General features: G+C 53.1%; 1 protein-coding gene across 1 annotated transcript in view; it reads left to right on the top strand.

The window, feature by feature from the left end:
• Positions 1-18,007, top strand: part of GALNT14 (polypeptide N-acetylgalactosaminyltransferase 14) — a 179,545-nt gene extending 161,538 nt beyond the window's left edge. The window contains exons 10-15 of the mRNA XM_006094343.3: positions 1,663-1,789; positions 4,350-4,442; positions 8,009-8,092; positions 8,778-8,922; positions 16,631-16,750; positions 17,849-18,007. Coding sequence (XP_006094405.1) covers positions 1,663-1,789; positions 4,350-4,442; positions 8,009-8,092; positions 8,778-8,922; positions 16,631-16,750; positions 17,849-18,007 — 728 coding nt within the window. The remainder of the gene's footprint in view (positions 1-1,662; positions 1,790-4,349; positions 4,443-8,008; positions 8,093-8,777; positions 8,923-16,630; positions 16,751-17,848) is intronic.
• Positions 18,008-18,507: the final 500 nt, after the last annotated feature.

Raw genomic sequence — 18,507 nt, 5'->3', positions numbered from 1 at the left:
AGACCATAGCGGAACGTGTGCGTATTTTTGGGAGAAAGCTGGCACGGGGTGTGTAGGTTATATCTCGTAGGCAAGGCCCCCATCCCTCGTTTTGAGGGATGAGAGTGTGTTCCTTTTTAGAAACAAGAGCAGACCGTGTTTTGAGATCCTGGGAAGGCGTCCATGGCAGCACAGTAGACCTCACACCTGCTAAGGGAAGACATTCCGGAGACTAAATTCACACGTGCTAACATAATTCCCTGGACACACTCACTGCAAGAGGGGGGGGGGAGGGGGCGGTGCAGTCAGCTCAGCCCACTCATTGCTCCTAGTCTACCACAGGCGTCAGCTTGAGGCACACGATCCCCACTGCCCCCGCCAAATGCCAGATCACTGCACTGGGGACCTTGATGGAGAGTAAAAGTCTCAGATGTTGGCCCGTGAATTTCAAATGCCTCCCCTGGCAGAAGGAGGGAGCTGGACATGGGCAGAGGTGGGCGATGCCATCAGTGTCCGTGTGCTAAAGACACTGGCTGCATAGCTGCCGCTGATCTTCCCACCGCACTGAGAGTTTTCAGTTATTCTCAAGATTTCACTTCATATCGACAGTGACCCTGTGGAGTATTTCTATGATCTTTGTCTGACATAGTAGGAGACCCAGCCTCAGCCGGGCAAGCAGGTTCCCCACTGACACGGCTGACCCCAAAGCCACGCTCTTCCCGTTTCTTCCCCACCCCATGTTCTTGCCATTATTCAACCTCGAGGAGTCCTTTCTTCATCGTAATGTGCACATTGTCCCCGCTCGAGGGAAACCTGAGCTTCCTGGGAATGCGCCATAGCCCATCTGGCAGCACCTGGGCGGGTGGGGCAAAGGTGGCAAGGAGGAAGTCTTGTCTGCAAACCGGTAGCTTTTCCAGGGACACACGGCAGGGGGCAGTAGGGGACAGACAGGTAAAGGGTGGCTGAGGACTGTGAGTGACAAAGCAGATGAGGATCAGGATCAGGCACCTGCTTGGGTAGTTGGAACGAAGGGAGACAGAGCAGGAGGGGGGAGGGGCAGGGAGGAGAACTGCACTCTGGGTGTGGGAGGTGCCTGCTGGAATCGGCTGGTCCTCTCGCTCGCACACCGGCCGTGTGGTTTGCTGGCCTGTCGGAGTGTGGAAACCCCAGCTCCGGGACAGCCACTTCTATCTGGATCTTGATTGTCAGCAATTTCTCCCATATTCTCGAATGGAAATTCTTTCTCCTTGGTCCTGATTCTAACCCTCTGGGGTTCTGTGAGGGAGTCTAATGTCTTCCACACTGAAACCTTCCTCGTGTCCAAAAGCAGCGCTCTCCTGGCCACAAGGCTTCTGTTCTCCAGACTGAGGCATCGCAGGCCCCGCCCTGCACGTGTTCCGGGCTGATTGAGATACATGCTCCTCCTCCACGCAGGCCACTGTTCCCGAGTTAGCGCACACCACCCTCCCAGGTGTGAGTTATCAGTATCCCCACCTGTGGATGCGGAATCAGATTGCCCAGCCTGGGGAGCGCACAGCTGTTAGCCCTGCATCCTCCTCGGCGGGGTGCAGCGGGCCTGACCGCCTCCTCAGGCCTGGTGTTTCCTGGTGCCTCCAAGCTGCCTTCCTGTGCCCACCCACCCCCTCGAGGCAGAGCCGTGACAGGAGGCATGCTGTCTTGCAGAAATGTCCTTCAGGGTGTGGATGTGTGGGGGCAGCCTAGAGATCGTCCCCTGCAGCCGAGTGGGCCACGTCTTCCGGAAGAAGCACCCATATGTTTTCCCGGACGGAAATGCCAACACGTATATAAAGTAAGTGCGCGTCTCGGGGGCTACAAAGGGGCTGCAGTGGCCGAGGGCTTTCCTGGCGATGGGCTCTGTCTGCCCGGGTTCTCCGGCAGGTTGCCCGAGTGTTCTTGGTGGTCAGGAGCCACATGGCTCACCCTCTGGGCCTCTTCCTATACAGGAGGGTCAGGGCTGCCCGTCCAGAGTTCGGCAGGGACCCCCAGGCTGTCAAGGCCCCATGTGTGGCCTTGGGGGCTTTAAGTCATTGGGCTCAAGGTTCTGGGCATTTTGTGTTGTTTGGGGTCAGGGAAGGGCAGCAGTTTGGGCCCCTGAGTTCTAGAAGGCCTGCTGAGTCACCAGGGAAGATTCTGGAATGGGAGGCACAGGGGATCCAAGGCCCACGCCTGCTCCGGGGCTGGCCCTGGGCTCCTCTCCTAGTGCCCTCATCTCCTGGCCGGGCAGGACTCGGTGACCCAGGGGTGTCCACGTGCCTTTTCCTGCTCTCCCTGCGTACATCCTACTCTGCTCGATTTCTTCTCTTTCAACCTTTCTCCCCTCCTTTAAATAAAAAAATCCATGTATCCCTGCTTCCTGTTTTTCATTTTTTCTCTATCACCTTCTCTCCCTTTCCCTAATCCTCTTGTCTTTACTCATTTTCTCACCTATTTATTCCCTTTTTTCCTCTGATTTGGTCCATTTGGGGGAAGGAGGACTGAGCACCTCATTCGGTGTTTTTTTTCCTCTAGGGCAGTGGTTCTCAACCTTCTGGCCCTTTAAATACAGTTCCTCATGTTGTGACCCAACCATAAAATTATTTTCGTTGCTACTTCATCACTGTAATGTTGCTACTGTTATGAATCATAATGTAAATATCTGATATGCAGGATGGTCTTAGGCGACCCCTGTGAAAGGGTCGTTCGACCGCCAAAGGGGTCGCGTCCCACAGGTTGAGAACCGCTGCTCTAGGGTGTCACTTTCCTCCTCTGCATACTTCCATGCTCGGTTTTTCGCATTTATGAACAGGTCTGGGTCACATTCTGACACGGCAGGCTCAGAGGAGGTGTAGGTTTGAGTCATGGGAAAGTTAACACCTTTTAGAAACGTGGTGGGCAAGGGTGGGCAATGAGAAACCCTGCAGGCAGGGGCAGCGGGGAACAGAGGTGGGGCTGCCTCAGCTCTCGGGTGTTTCAAAGGGAAGGATGAGCTGGGGACATAGGAAAGCCCTGTGGCTGTGCTGTAGAATGGGGCCAGCTAGGGAATGAGAGGCAGAGCCTGGGGCTCCAGAACATCCATTGTCCTTGAGCCTGGACCCTGGCCAGTGGCATCCTGCATCCACCAGTGGGTCATTCCGGGGTTAGAGGAATGAGGTACAGTGTCCCCTGAGCAGCTTCCAGTTTGCTGATGATTCGGCCAGTGGAAGGGTCAATAAGACAAGAGCTGCCTTCAGAGCCCCAAGAACTGGGCTGCGTGTGCATAACTCCTTCCAGGCCCATCAGCCTGAATGGAAGGGCTCACCACAGCCCTCTGTTGAATGCCTGTGCTCCAAATAGAAGCAGAAATCTGGAGGAGCACCCCGTCTTTCGTGAGCCCCAAGTTCATTGCCGAGGGCCTCAGCAGGGGCTGCTCCCCACAGTGCCCCTGGCATCCGGTTGTCTTCTGATGAGATGTTTCTGTGCTCCGGGCTTCTTCCCGGTGTCCCTGCCGCTTTGACCGCTGAACAATGACATTCTCAGTGCCTCTCTCCTCTGACTTCTTTCTGTGTCCTTTAGGGTCAGACTCAGAGCAAATACCTGATTTTAAAAATAACCTAAGAGTGCTCTAGCACAATGTCTGAGATGGCTTGATTACTTAATTCTTTACACCTGCAAGCAGCTAGTTGCTTGGACAACAGGGAGACCTTGGCGAGCTGGGGCCTCCCCACACCCCCTGTGCAAAGCGGGAGCACCTGGAGCAGGAACAGGGAGGCCGGGGCAAGGTGTCAGCGCGGCCCTGCTCTTTCCTCCTGGCTACTGGCGCCATGTGGATGTGCCGGGCTGTCCTGGCTCTTTTCTTCCTATGGTTTCTTTTTTGAGAGTCACAGAAGTTCAGTTTCTGGGTAATTTTTGGTTCCATATCTTTTGGGGAAGAGTTTGTCATTACTACGAAAACCCGATGTCTTGGGGTGAAGGTACCATTGGAGACTGGGTGGGACGGGGCTGGGCTCAGCACCCTGGGAAGAGTAGAGTTGCTGGACCATGGTGGCCCCCGCCCGGGTGATGCTGCCAACTTGCTCACATGTGTGCATTTAAAATATATATACTGTATATTTTGTATATAATTTCAGAGAGGAAGGAAGAGGGAGAGAGAGAGAAATAGAATCATCAATGATGAAAGAGATTCATTGATCAGCTGCCTCCTGCATGCCCCACTCTGGGGATCAAGCCCACAACCCGGGCATGTGCCCAGACCGGGAATAGAACCGTGATGTCCTGGTTCATAGGTTGATGCTCAACCACTGAGCCATGCCAGCTGGGCCATGCGTGTGTATTTTAACTGGGTGTGTCCCGGGTCCTCTCAGCACCTCCCTGACACCCCCTGTCCTCCCCAGGAACACCAAGCGGACGGCTGAAGTGTGGATGGATGAATACAAGCAGTACTTTTATGCTGCCCGGCCGTTCGCCCTGGAGAGGCCCTTCGGAGAGTAAGTGTCCCTCCGGTTGACTGGTGCCAAGTCAAGAAGAGCCCCAGCTCACGGGCCCGAGGCGAGCGGGTGCTGACAGGCCTTCGCTTAGCTGGTTAGCTGCTAAGCCCGTCCAGCCCCAGGCTGCGGGGCTCTCCCTTCACAGCCTCTGGTTCCTGCCAGGTTCTGGGCGGGCAGGGCTCAGGCAGAGCCTGTGGAATGACTGTCTGGCAACCCTGACCACCAGCTCTGTGGGTGGGCTCTCCTTGTCCAGTGGACTGATATGCCCAGGTTTTCACGGAAAGGTAGGATGTGGGACTAAACTGCCTCAGCGCCTGCAGGTCGGAGTGCCTGCCTCCTGGTGCTCCGTCACCCAAGCCTAACTCCTCCTCCTCCTCCTCCCTGGTGCTGCTGACATGACACTCTGTAGCATCAGTCTCAGGAGGCCCTTGCTATGCCTATTGGTCCCCCTCTTTCCTGGCCAGTGTTCTCCCTCCAGATCAATTTAAATCTCCGTTCTCCCCAGCTGCCGAGTCCACACTCTGCTGTCAATCACAGTAGATGACACCTCTTTTATAGATGGAATAGATGCTATCAACTTCCCAAGACACACCAACCTATCCACTTCACTGTATCTGCACCATCCTTCTCTATCTCTTTCCTCTCCAAGGATAAGGTGTGCCTCCTGCGGTGACGGGCTAGCCCTCCACCGACACTCCAGACGCACCTTTCATTCCTGCGTTCATTTATAAATCAACATTTATCGAGTTCCCACGGCCTGGATTCATCTCCGCCTGCCTCCTGGCTCAGAGCTTATCAAACTTTAATGTGCACACAGACCTCACGGGGATCTTGTTGAAATGTGCATGATGGTTCGGTGGGGCTGCATTTCTGATAAGCTCCCAGGTGGCCCTGTGGGGCTGGTTAGAGGACCTCAACTCAGGAGCGAGGTTCTAGGGCGATGGAACCCAAAATAGCCCCCACATTGCAATCCCCGGGGGAGCTTCCAAACCTACTGATGCCTCCACTCCACTCACAGAGAGTTGATTTAGTCTGGGGTGTGGCCTGGGCTGTGGAATATTTTAAAGGCCCCCCATCCCTCCCATCCCTCCTGCAGACTGTGTGGGAACCACTGCTCTAGGGGACTTTGCCCTCCATGTGTCTCCACTCTCACCTCTTCTCTGCTGCATGGTTCCTGTCAGCATTTGAATTTATTCAGCCTTTTACATCTTCAAAATAAAAAGAAAAGGAAGCCCAACCAGTGTGTCTTAGTGGTTGGTTGACCATCGACCAGGAAGTCACGGTTTGACTCCTGGTCAGGGTGCATGCCTGGGTTGCGGGCTTGATCCCCAGTAGGGGGCATGCAGGAGGCAGCTGATCAATGATTCTCTCTCATCATTGATGTTTCCATCTCTCTATGCCTCTCCCTTCCTCTCTGAAATCAATAAAAATGTGTGGTTGGTTTTTTTTAAAGAAAAGGAAAAGGGACAAAGAAAACTCTATAAAAACTCTCCTTCAATCCAACTTGTCTCAGTACCTACACCCTGTCCTCTGCTCCTTCAGAGCCAAGCTTTGCCAATCTGCTGCCTGCATTCGCTGTCCTCTGTGCCCGCTCTGTGATCTGAGGCCTTGCCTTTCCCCCATCCTCTTACTTGCTCCCACCTGGCTCACCCATGACTCCCTTGGACCCCATACCATCTCTGTGTTATCGCATTAGTTTGAGTCTCCTCCACCCCAACCCCTCTCAGCCCAGTGCACCGCTGTAGTTTCTATAACTACTGTCTTGGCTTTTGTCTGATGCTCAGGCTCTACCTTCTCTGCCTCGTTTGCAGCCTCAGTTTTCTCTTGTCACCCTTATATGTTGGTCTTCCCTGAGGATCTGTCATAAGCCTTCTTCTTCCTGCACATTCTCTCTGACGTCAGCCACCACTTCTATACTGCTGCTGCTCGCGTCTGTCACTAAGCCCAGACCTCTCCTCTGCGCTCCGGTCCCTTAGACCCAAGTCTCAATGAGACGTCTCCACCTGGATGTCTTCCAGGCTCCTCCAACTCAAGTTCCAACTGCCCTCACCCACTTTGTGCCTAAACTTGCTCCTCATCCCATAATCCCCATCTCAGTGATGCTCTTCTTTGCATCCTGTTGCCCAAGTCTGAAATCTGGGTGTCAGCCTCCATTCCTCCCTCTCCCCTCACATCCAAGCCGTCACCAGGTCATGATAACCCTGCCTCATTCGTACACTGAGCACCCAGGTGCCTGCTAAACACGAAATATTCAGCATTTAAAAAAAAAATCCATTCCTGTCCCCATGTTGCTTAGAGCCTGGTGAGGAAATGTGGTTAGTGCTATGTAAGAAGTCCTGGTGCCAAGAGAGTGGTCTTAGGGGCAGCAGGCATAGCTGGGACAGAGCAGGGCCAGTCTGTATGGATGCCCGAGAGGGACAAGATGGAGATGTCCCTTTGGTACTTGGATGTAAGGGACTGGTGCATTCCCAGACCCTACTTTTGTACCTGAAATCATGATCAGCACCCGTGCTTCTGCAACTGCCTCCTAACTGCTCTCCCTGCCTCCAGCTTTGCCCCATCAGACCCACTCGCCATCAGTAGGACGCCCTTAAAGTACAAACATCACGTCATGCTCTGCTCAGAACCCATCAGTTGCATCATTGCCCTTAAAATAAAGTCCCACTCACCTCCTCCACAGAGCCTCGCCTCACAAGACACGATATGGTCTATATCTTCATCTCTCCTCCCACTCATTTCCCCTCTTCCATCCCCCCTCTCACATACATTTGCACACACATATGTTCACCTCCTACAGAGCTGCTCCTGCCCACAGAACTAGCTCACTTTTTTACATGCATTACTCTCTCTCTCTCTGCTAGTCCCCTGCCTCTAAGAGGGCTCCTGCCTCACCCTCTTTCTGCTTTGTCTAGATAACACCCACTTTTCCTTCAGTGTCATCATGGTCACCTCCACTGACCTGACAGGCAGGGGCACACTCTGAGTTTCTCCCACAGTCTCTGCACGCTCACCCACGTCCACATCGGGTGGGGAATCACTCAATTCATTACCTTTCTCTAATGCTCAAAAGCTCATCATTATATCCCACATTGGGCACAATGGCTGGCACATAGTAGGTGCTCAAGAAATATTTGGTGAACAAATACATGACAAGGCCCCAGAACCAGCCAAAGAAGAGGATTCTTTGAGGCTGGAGCAGTAGTGGGTGGTATTTCAACTGCAGAATCCTAAAAAGGATTTGTGAGTAACTAGACTCAGAGGTGTGATGGTGAATTATTACAACACACCGAATGTCCTTGTAGCCTTGCTTTTAATGAAAAGTCAAAACACCCCCAAAATCCATTTTCAAGTTAAAGCACAAGTCCTTGGTGTCGTTACTGCACCACTGTGAGCTATTGCTCAGTGTTTCCATAGCACTGTCTGGAGCTCTAGAAATCTCTCTCAGTTCATTTTTCCAGTGGCCCCCCGAGCGATGTGGGCGCCGAGCATGGGCACAGGGTGTGCCATGTGCCTCCCAGCCCGGCCCCTGTCTCTGACAAAGCGTGTTTCATCCTCTCTGCCCCCAGCATTGAGAGCAGATTGGACCTGAGGAGGAAACTACGGTGCCAGAGCTTCAAGTGGTACCTGGAGAATGTCTACCCAGAACTCAGGTATCTGCCCACTGTGTGAGCCTTTGTGGCTGCAAGGAGAGGCCCTCGCTCATTCGGTCTGGATAAGGGACGGCCTGTGGCCAGCGGGGTGTACGTATATAGAGAAATCCAATTAGCTCCCCTTTATCCTGCAAATCAGCAGAGGAGTGATATTAACCAGTAGCATGAGGGACTGAGGTTAACGAGGACCAGTGTTTCTCAATGGCTGGGGTCTGAGCCCTGGGTGTGACTTGAGGATGTAGAATTCGCAGGTTGGCTCCATTCCAGCTCCATCTGACCTTTGACTCTGGGGTCTTTCCTGGCTGCCTTATTCCTTAGGGTATCCTCTTCCCTAGCAGAGTTCAGGGCGAAATGCCCTGCCATTCTCTAAACCAGTGGTTCTCAACCTTCCTAATGCCACAACCCTTTAATACAGTTCCTCATGTTGTGGTGACCCGCAACTTCATTGTTACAAATTGAACATAATTAAAGCATAGTGATTAATCACAAAAACATTATGTAATTAGATATGTGTTTTCCGATGGTCTTAGGCGACCCCTGTGAAAGGGTCGTTTGATCCCCAAAGGGGTCGCAACCCACAGGTTGAGAACCGCTCCTCTAAACACTGCCCCCACCTCTTCAGCTGCTAGTTAGTGTTCAAGTCCCAAGAGCAGCGGGTTCTCACCTCTCCTGTGGCTTCCCCTAGAGTCCCCAAGGATTCCTCCATCCAGAAGGGCACTATCCGACAGCGCCAGAAGTGCCTGGAGTCTCAAAGGCGGAAAAACCAGGAGGTCTCCAACCTCAAGTTGAGGCCCTGTGTCAAGATCAAAGGCGAGGATGCAAAGTCCCAGGTGAGTCACTGGCTGGGGATTCGAGAACGTGTGCCTCTGTCGCCTGCTCGTATGTGACACCAGGTGTCCAGTTATACCCAGAGCCCAGCAGCGGAGCAGGAGAAGTATGTCCCCCTCACTCTGGGGCGGGGTTCACTCCGCCGGGTTCCATGAAATTTCTCTGAAAGATGCCTTACCAGGCAGCATCGTGCCCATAGGGAATTGCCATTCAGTGAGCAGCTGAATGAGGATGTCATTGGTGCCCAACGTGCTGGCAGTAAATGTGGGCCGGGTCAGGCAGGGTGGGTGGGACAGCTACTCCGGAATACGAAATGCAAACAGAAAAGCATGCCGCTGGGTGGCACTGCTCCAGCCTGGAGTGCCTGCTCTGCGAATCACTGCTCTAGGCGGTGATGTCAGCTTTGCTAAAGCTATTAGCATCCTCTGCCACACCCGCCTCTGAGCAGGGCCTTGTTCATCCCCATCCTGCCCGCACCAGGCCTGGGGCGCTGCCTCCTGCTTCCCCCAGGTCTGGAGGATCCACATCGCCCCTTAGCACACAGGTTTTCTGGTGCCTTAGTGATTCATCAACATAGCACCTCTATGTCCTGTGGGCCAGTGCACTCCCCCCCGATGCTAGAATGGCTCTTTTAAAGGTCACTGACAAATAACATGGCCCACTTCAACCTCTGTACCATTTGCCTGCTGGATGCACTAAAGTACACCCATCTCGCAAATGTCCCTCCTGGCTCTGGGGGCTGTGTGATCCAGATTCTCCCACATTTCCATTCTCCCTGTCTCTGTGTTCTTTGCTGGTTCCTCTCTCCAACTCTCATGTCATTACAGTGAGTATTCACCACGGATCTCAGGTCACTGTTCCTTTCTATAAGTGGTTTCTTAGAGATTTTATCAACGCTTCCAGCTTTGGAAACCTCCTCTGTTTCACCGATTTCACAAACTGTATCTTCATCCATCTATGAATCCATTCACTCACTCAGCAAACATCTACTTCTCTGCTAACTGTGATGATGCAGAAATGAAAGGCTAGGTTGCAGGCCTCCGTGGCCCCTCAAGGGATCTAATGCACAAAGAAGCAAGCAAGCAAGCAGCCATTCTCATACGAAGTGTGTCCTGGATAGAGTTTTGTCCAGATGGTATTCAACGTATGCACGAGAATCAGGGACATCTTCCCAGAGGACTGGCACTTGAGCTGCATCCTGCGAGATGAGGGGCTCTGTCATTCCAGTCCTGCACACCTGCCTTGGCTTCCTCACGCCTGGTCAGCATTCCTCAGTGTCAGCACTGTGGACATTTTGGACTAGATAATTCTTTGTGGTTGGGTTGTCCTGTGTTCTGTCGGCTGTCTAGCAGCATCCCTGGCCTCTGCCCACAAAACTGCCCCAGTTGGGAACCACTGTGTTAGATGACAGCCATAGCCTCCAGTCCTTGCCCCTCGGCCCCCATCCGGCATGCTATCGCCTCATCCTTGCTCCCCATCTCTCTACAGCCTTCAATGGCTCCCCATTACCTACCACAAAAATCCACATTCTTGGCCTGGCCTTTGAAGCATCTCACCACCAGCCTCCACTTGCCCTGACTTTTCCAAGAACCATCTCTCTGCTCCATCAGGACACGGGAGGGGCTGCCTGAGTCACCCAGGAAAGGAAGCAGAGGTGTCGGTTTTGCTCTGGGTGGAGGGCTGGCTGGGAATGGCACAATTTGCTCAAGTGGCATTTTGTAAAATGTTTTGAGTAGGTGACACACACCCCTCTCTTCTGAATCGTGTGAGGGCACTGCTCGTGGGGATCCCAACGGCCAGGATGCTGCGTCCCCCTGTCCCTGGGATGGGAGTTTTCCCGTCTGTGTCCAGCTAAGTGGAGGCTTTTCAGCACTCGATGTCTTTGGCTACATACGGAAGTGGGAGGTGGGGTTCTTTGGGTCTCAGGGAGAGGTCCCTAGTCACCTGGCCCTGGGAGAGGTTGCCAGGCCTTTATTGGACCAGAGGGTCATAGTACTTATCCCAGCTGACTTTGGGAAAGGGGGGAAAGGCTCATCTGTGGGAAGGTAAGGGTTATCGTAGTAACAGTCTTCCGAGTGAGCAGCATATTTTTCTAGACAATAGTGCCAAGCTGTCTCTCCTCTCGGCTTTGGAGAGAACTGCTGGGTTTGCACAGCAGCAGGGTGAGTTAAGGATAATGGAAGAACACGCTGAGATGGGAGGATGTGCAGTCTGCTCCAACTGACAACACGGGGTGCCCCTGAGACCCCGGCCATCAGGCTGCGCGCTGGGCTGCAAGGTGGGGCCGCGCTGGATTAGACACAGCCTCTCCTAGAGGGGCCCATGGCCAGCAGCGGCACTGGGTGCAAGGCCAAGCATTCTGAATCCACCTGAGACTGATGCAAGTCCACATGACTATTTCAGCTAGCATAGTTCCCCAACCGTGTGTGCATGTGTGGAGTATACACCTTTTAAGACTTACGTTACCTCTCTCTCTCTTTCAGTGTGTGCTGCTCCTTTCTGCATAAACTCAGGCCTGTCTTTCTGGCTCCCACCTCTTCTGCTAATGCATCATGGCATCAGGGGTTCTGTCCGCTTCCCCCTGCCTTGCCTCTTCCCTCCTCCGTCTCTACTTGCCCTGCCTCTGGGCCTGTCCAGAGGGAGTCAGTCTGCTTCTCAGCCCTTCACATGACTCAGACGTCCTCTTTCCTGCTCCCACCTTTTCTGTCTCTGAGATGCCCTATAACGTAGGTACAGTAGTCCCCATTACCCACGGTCTCATTTTTCCATGGTTTCAGGTACCGTGGTCTAAAAATACTAAATGGAAAGTTCCAGAAAGAAACAACCCATATGTTTTAAGTTGTGCACCGTTCTAAGTAGCGTGACAAAATCTAGGGCCTCGTCCCAGACGTGAATCATCCCTTTGTCCAGCATAGCACACCATACGTGCTCCCCACCCGGTGGCCACCCAGCAGCCCTCTTGGTGATCAGATACCCTATCTCGGTATCACAGTGCTTGTGTTCAGTGATCTTTATTTTACTTAATAATGGCCCCAAGGCATAAGAGTAGTGATGCTGCAATTTGGAAATGCCAAGGAGAAGCCATAAAGTGCTTCCTTTAAGTGCAAAGGTGTGTATGTGCATGAAAAAAACATAGTAGATATAGGCATCCACTGAGGTCCTGGAATGTATCCTCGAGAGAAGGGGGGACTGCGGTATTACTGCTATCCTTACCTTACAGATGATGAAGCCCAGGCCTTGGAGAGATTATCCAAGGTTACACTCTAGTAAGTGATGAAGGCGGATTTGGGAAATCTGGCCATTGTGCCCTGGGCACTTTGCTATCGCCACTGTTGCCAGAGTCATGGCTGGTTCTAGAACCTTTTTATTCCAATTTCACCACGGAGGATGCCCGGCCCCGAGATCCTCTTCCAGGTTGTAAATATTAAAGCTATAAATCAGCTCCACTTTGACAGGAGACAGCTGGCAAAATTTTTCTTCTGGGCCAGTTCCCAATGGCAACCCCTCTGAGGAGGGAAACAACACTCACACCCCATGTCGGGACTGGGAGGGGCAGACCAGAGAGCAGGGAACCTTGCTGGGAACCGGGCAGTGTAGGCATTGAGGCCCACACTCAGGGGGCTCCACACCAGACCAGGGGACACACATGGTGCTGGCTTCCAGCCTAGACTACCCCCTTTTCTTCCCACCCCTGGCTCTGTCCCCCATGGGGAACTCCCAGCCTGCATGTCCATGCTTGGTCACTGTCCTCTAAATGGTCCCCCTTGGATCTGAGGGTGTGCAAGGGACACAGTCCACCTTGGGAGGACCGACCCATGCAGGTCCTGAAGTCAGACTCGGGCCACGTGGGTGAGGGATTCGGGGTCCTACACGTCTGAGGTGAAAGCACCAGTTGTGGGAGCCCAGAGCTCTGAGTCCTGCTCCCATCTGGCCACTCACTGGCCAGGTGGCGTGTGGCGAGGCCCGTGGGTTTCCTCGTTACTGCAAGGAACTACCAGACCATATCTGTCCTCTGCTCTGATGCTGGCTGTGTCCCTGCTTCACCTCAGCCCCTCGTCCTTCACCCGCCTCACCTCCCTTTCTGGGCTGGCTTGTCGACCTTGGGAGCAAATGTGTAATCGGGGTGTGTTTTGAAAATGTGGGCAAACTGGTGCCTTGGCTCGAAGGCAAGAGAAATCCATCGTCAGTTTGTAATCGTGTGAAGCCCAAGGCGCCTCCAGGTTGAGAAGCTTTCTCTTAACTTTATTGGATTCCCTGGAAGGAAGACCCATGCACCAATCTAGTTGCTGTCCCAAGGTAAAGAAAGGGAAACTGCATACATTTAAAGATTCTGAGTGTGTTCTTTTACCTGGATCCCAGCCATTTAGGCTACTGGCTGGTGGCAGCTGGATACCCTGGGTGGGTGAGATGGAGATAAAGGCTCTTCCCCCAAACCCGGACGCATATTGGCTCCTGGAGGGGAGTCTGCCTGTGGGACAGGTTGCCAGGATGTCACTTGAAGCCACTGGTTCGTTCCAGACTCCTTGTCTGAAAAGCTTCGAGGGCGTGTTTGCTGGTTGGTTGTGCTGCCCAGTGTGAGCTTAGAGACTCGAGGCCAACAGTGGCCCTGGTTACTCAGCTCAGATCCCATCTCACCAAGAAGGTCCCATGTTCACGGTCTACCCCGGAGTCTGCTTCCGGCATTGACCCGAGTAACACTGACCTCAGTAGTGGACGTTCTTCCTTTCAGTTGTACCTTCCTCCCAGGCATAGGTGTTGGTGATTAAACAGACAGGAATGTGAAGCACCTGGGACTGACAGGTCCCGTGAGTGAGCTGTTTTGGCCGTCTCGCCACAGCGTGACTGGCAGTGCTGCCCCTGGCATTCCGTGTTTCTTCTCAGCGGTTCACTCTTTCCCACACAGAAGGAGTTTTGAATGGGAAACTCGCCACCATCAGTACATACTCTGGGCTTCTGCGTTAATGGAAACCCAGCCCCCTAACTCTGTTTCTCCATCCAGTGCAAGACAGTAGGCCCCAGGCTGGGGAGGCCTGTTTCATACCAGCTTTTACAGCTGCAGCCAGATACGCATTTGCTAGAGAAGTCTGCCCACTGCCTGGCGGTCTCTTCTCTCTCCCATTGCAGCTTCTGAGCACAGAGGGCCTCAAAGCTGTCCAGCCTGGACCATCTTCTCCCCATCACCAGTTCCCTCTTCCCGGGGAGAGCTCCCTCCTCCTCAGCCGCTTACCAGCCTGTTCCAAAGGGGACAAGGCCACCCATGCCGCCTCCAGGATGGCATCTGGGTTTCCTTCCATGGGTATGACTGTGCCTGTGTGCACTGGAAGCGGGGGCTTCGACTTAGCCAGTCCCCCAAATAGAGCCATCAGCAGAGGCCCAGCACTTACAGATCAAGGCCAGACCAATCTGAGCAACCGCTGTGGCCTTCCTGAGTCCATTTCTGATTCCGGGATTTGTTTAATAAACCCGTTCATCACCGGCCATTCTGGGAAGGAAGTCTGCAGGGTGGGAATCGGAAACCCCTCCTCACTCCCTGCCCCGGCTCCTGTGTTCCTGCACCCCCCACCCCTCGAATCTCCTCTCCTGCAGATGTGGCCATCGAGCCGTGTTCCTCTGGGAAATTCAGAGGCTGAGTTATTTCAATGCCAGTAAAGCACCAGCTAATGGAAAGTCCACTTAGTGAAAAGGCTTCGATCCCTGTCTGTGGGGGTCTTGAGGTGGCATCCCCAGGGGTATACCCTATGCCAGGGGTGGGCAACCTTTTTGTGAGTGCGTGCCAAAACCAGCAAAATCTCTGACTCAAAATTCTTCTGTGTGCCAACCCTAATTTTTTGATAACATGTTACGCTTACTTGATATCTCTTAAGGTGTACGTATGTGAAGAACCTTGAAGAAATAATAAAATTCGAGCGACAAAAACAGTATATGATGATGAAAAATACATTTATTTTTTAATGTATGCATGTTATGTAAAATTATTTATCTAAGATGCACCTACACTGAATTTATCTGAAAAATAAAAAAAAGTTGATATTAAGAAAAAAATTATAAATGGAAGATTATAAGAGAGGGATTCTCGTGCCAGCAAAAGTTACTGGCGTGTCATGTTTGGCACGCGTGCCAGGGGTTGCCCACCCCTGCCCTATGCGCTCCCTCCCAAAAGGCGTTTGTGTTTAGGTTGCCTCCGATGTTAAAAGAACCACCCCCACTTCCCCTGCCTCCACGCCATCCCTAGCACTTCCAGTTTTCCAAGCCACTAGGATATTAAAAAAAAAGAAATGCCAAAATGGGCTTTCAGAAATTAGGGTACAGTTTTTAAGTGTTTGTCGTTGACCCAGTTAATCCTTTTCATGTGAAAAGTACAAAGCCAGTGTCTGGTGGCGATCACCAGATAATTGCAGGGTTATCGTTAAAATGCTAAGGCATAGCTCTGAGGTGGGGGTCAAGGGACAGAGGATAACCCTCATCTTTCCACTTCGGTGACTGTGTTTAGCCTCATTTCCAGACTCTGGAAGAAGGCTAGAGGTGAGGCCAGTTGTGGGCGGGCCCGGGTAAATGGCTCCCTGGCGGTCCTGCCCTTGAAGCTGGGCCCCGGGCGCTTCTCTCCTTTCCTAGCAGAGCAAGGAATTCTCTGGGTCAACACCCAGGACCTGGTCCCACCTTCTAGATCAACTCTAGACGTCTAGGACCCTGAATCCCTCACCCAAGGCCCGAGTCTGATTTCAGGACCTGCGTGGATCTCACCCCTGGGTCGGTCCTCCCGAGGTGGACTGTGTCCCTCGCACACACCCAGACCCAAGGGGGGACCATTTAGAGGACAGTGACCAAGCATGGACATGCAGCTCCCCTCGGGGCATCCAATTTAGGAATCATCTTCGCCCCGTGATGAAGGCAAAGGGCAGATCTCCCCATTTATCAGCCTGGGCAAAACCTCTTGGAGGTTCACCTTTTGGCATTACTATGCCGGCCCCTTCGCCCCCTGGTGTAAGAACTGGGAAGTGTGTGGGCTCTCGGGGCAGTCAGCTGCTCTCTGATCTCTGGCACTTGGAGGAAAAAGTAAGGAGCATTCCTGGTAACGACCCCCTTCTTTGTCATCAGAGCTCTGCTTGCCCGTCCGCTTCCTCCGCTTCTCTCCCTGCAGCAGCTCGGGCGCCGGGGGTCTATGCTGCTGGGGTGCGGGAGCACATGCAGCCTCTTGGAATAATTTTATTTCTCAGGACTTTCCTTTTTCCCGCTGCGCTCCTCTTCCACTACCTCCCTTGGGACACTTTGTTCCTTTGTCTCTCCATCTGCCTCCTGTTCCCAGGACCCTGGTTTAGATTCCCTTTCAGAGAAGAAGGGAGATTCTAAAAGCAGCTGTGGGGTGACCTGCCAGGTAGCTGCTAGAACTGTCCAGTGTGGAAACAGACACCTGTCCACACAGAACTTGGAGGTCATGCAGCTCGGCTGGGCTCGGGCGTTGTTCAGCCCCTCCCAGAGGTGGCCTGTATGCTCCAGCCGGTCCCCCCATGGGGTGTAGGGATGGAGACTGCACTGGGGGTGTGACCTAAGAGTCTCTGGCTCTTTGGTAGCATGTTCTAAGGTGACCTTTGATTGACGATTGATTCCTGTCCTTTTTACCAAACCGTCCTGTCGCACGTGAGCACGGTGGTATCCCACCAGTGGTGGCTTCCAAGGATCCTCACGTGACTCTTCCTGGCCTCTTCCCTCCAGATCTGGGCCTTCACATACACCCAGCAGATCATCCAGGAAGAGTTGTGCCTCTCCGTCATCACCTTCTTCCCCGGTGCTCCGGTGGTTCTTGTCCTTTGCAAGAATGGAGATGACAAACAGGTAAGTGAGCAGTGCCTGCCTCGGTGGGTAGGTCTAAGAGCGAGTGTTGGTACGAAGGGGGTCCTTGTGGCTAGGAGAGGGACAAAATGCTGCCTCTGATGCCTCCGTGGTGCCAGCCGCTGTGGCCAACTTGGCACGTGAAAATCTGTTGACCTCGTTGGGCTGCAGCGTGCATGTGTGTCTTGTACTATCCTGTCTTGATCTGATGCCCTCCTGGGAGCCCAGAGCAGGAGAGGACCAGGACAAAGCCTTCAGGGCCACAAGGATGAGCAAGGCTCAGACTTTCAGGGGCCTTGGGCTCGGGCAGGATGTCCACTAAGTTCCTAGCACTCCCGGTACTGTGTGCCATGTGTGCAAGTCCTCCAGCTGCCGGGTGCTGGCTCCACCCAGTTCCCACCAGGGAAACAGATTCCAATGCCCGTTTTATGTCTCACTGGCCGTGGGACCCATGCCCCATGGCAGGTTCTCTGAGCTTCAGTTCCTTCCTCTATGAAATGGAGTTGATGATGCCCACCACACGGGGGAGCTGTTTAGAGAAATTAACTGAGATGGTGATCTCCCAGTACATGTCCATTCCCTCCCTGCTTGTCCTGCAAGGTGGGAAGCAGCAACCTGAGACCCCCACCCCCCTGGTTGGCCCCCATGTGCTGAAGCACTTTGAAGGAGCAGAGGTTTCCAGGCTGCCCCGGAACCCCACCCCTCCTGCATCGCCATCCCCCTCACTCCCCTGTCTCTGTGACCATGCAGACACCCATGCGGATCATTTCTTTGGTTTCTCCTGTGACTAACTTGCTTCGCATTTTCTAGCTTATTGCTTGGAAGGTTATTCCCTTCTAATGAGTTTTCCTAGCAAACATATCGATTTTGCTTTACTTTTTTTTTTTTATCTGATTAAAAAAACAACAATAATACCTGGCAAGGCAATTAGTTGCAGTTTTATTTCTCCATGAGACCGTGAAGTCGGGTCTCGAGGTGACCCTAGCCTTTTAAATCAGAAATTAAGCATTTCTGGTTCTGCTGGAACTCCTCATATTATTGATAGGACCCGGCCTTCGCCAGAAAATCCTGGCTCATCCTCTCTCCTCTCCGTCTTCTCAGCAATGGACCAAGACTGGCTCCCGCATCGAGCACATGGCCTCTCACCTCTGCCTAGACACAGACTTGTTTGGTGATGGCACTGAGAACGACAGGGAAGTCGTTGTCAACCCGTGCGAGTCCTCGCTCATGAGCCAGCACTGGGACATGGAGAGCCACTGAGGATCCATGCCAGAACCAGCGGGGCGGTGGCGTGGCACTTCCCCGGTGAGAAGCAGACTGGAGATCAGGCTGCAAGCAACCCATGATTATTGCAGACGCCCTGAGCTGGGAGGTGGAGGCACAGCCCCCCAGGGCAGGAGCGGATGTCTCAGGGAGGATGGAGGAAAAGCTTGCAAGCCACCTGTTCTCAATGCCACGAAGTTCCAGTCCTGGCCCCGTCTGCCCCTGAATGGTGTCTGGCGACAGAGATGTGATGGGAAATGTTAATGTTTTTTCTCTTCCTTACGCAAGAGGCCAGAGAGAAAAGCCTTCTTGTCACGAGGCCAGGGCTAAATTGAAAGCTGAGGAGTGGAGGTGGTTTTGAAACAAATAAATGAACCTTAGCAGTTGTCTGTGTATCTCTTACTCTGTTTCTCTTTACATGAGCTCAGGGCTAGGCCAAGTTCTCCATCAAGTGGACGCCAGGGGGCTCTGGGGTCTTGCGGCAGGTGGACAAAGCA

This window comes from Myotis lucifugus, unplaced genomic scaffold, assembly GCF_000147115.1.
Source record: "Myotis lucifugus unplaced genomic scaffold, Myoluc2.0 scaffold_134, whole genome shotgun sequence".
Lineage (NCBI taxonomy): Eukaryota > Metazoa > Chordata > Mammalia > Chiroptera > Vespertilionidae > Myotis > Myotis lucifugus.
The sequence above is the reverse complement of the archived record's forward strand: the minus strand, read 5'-3'. Positions and strand labels throughout refer to the sequence as shown.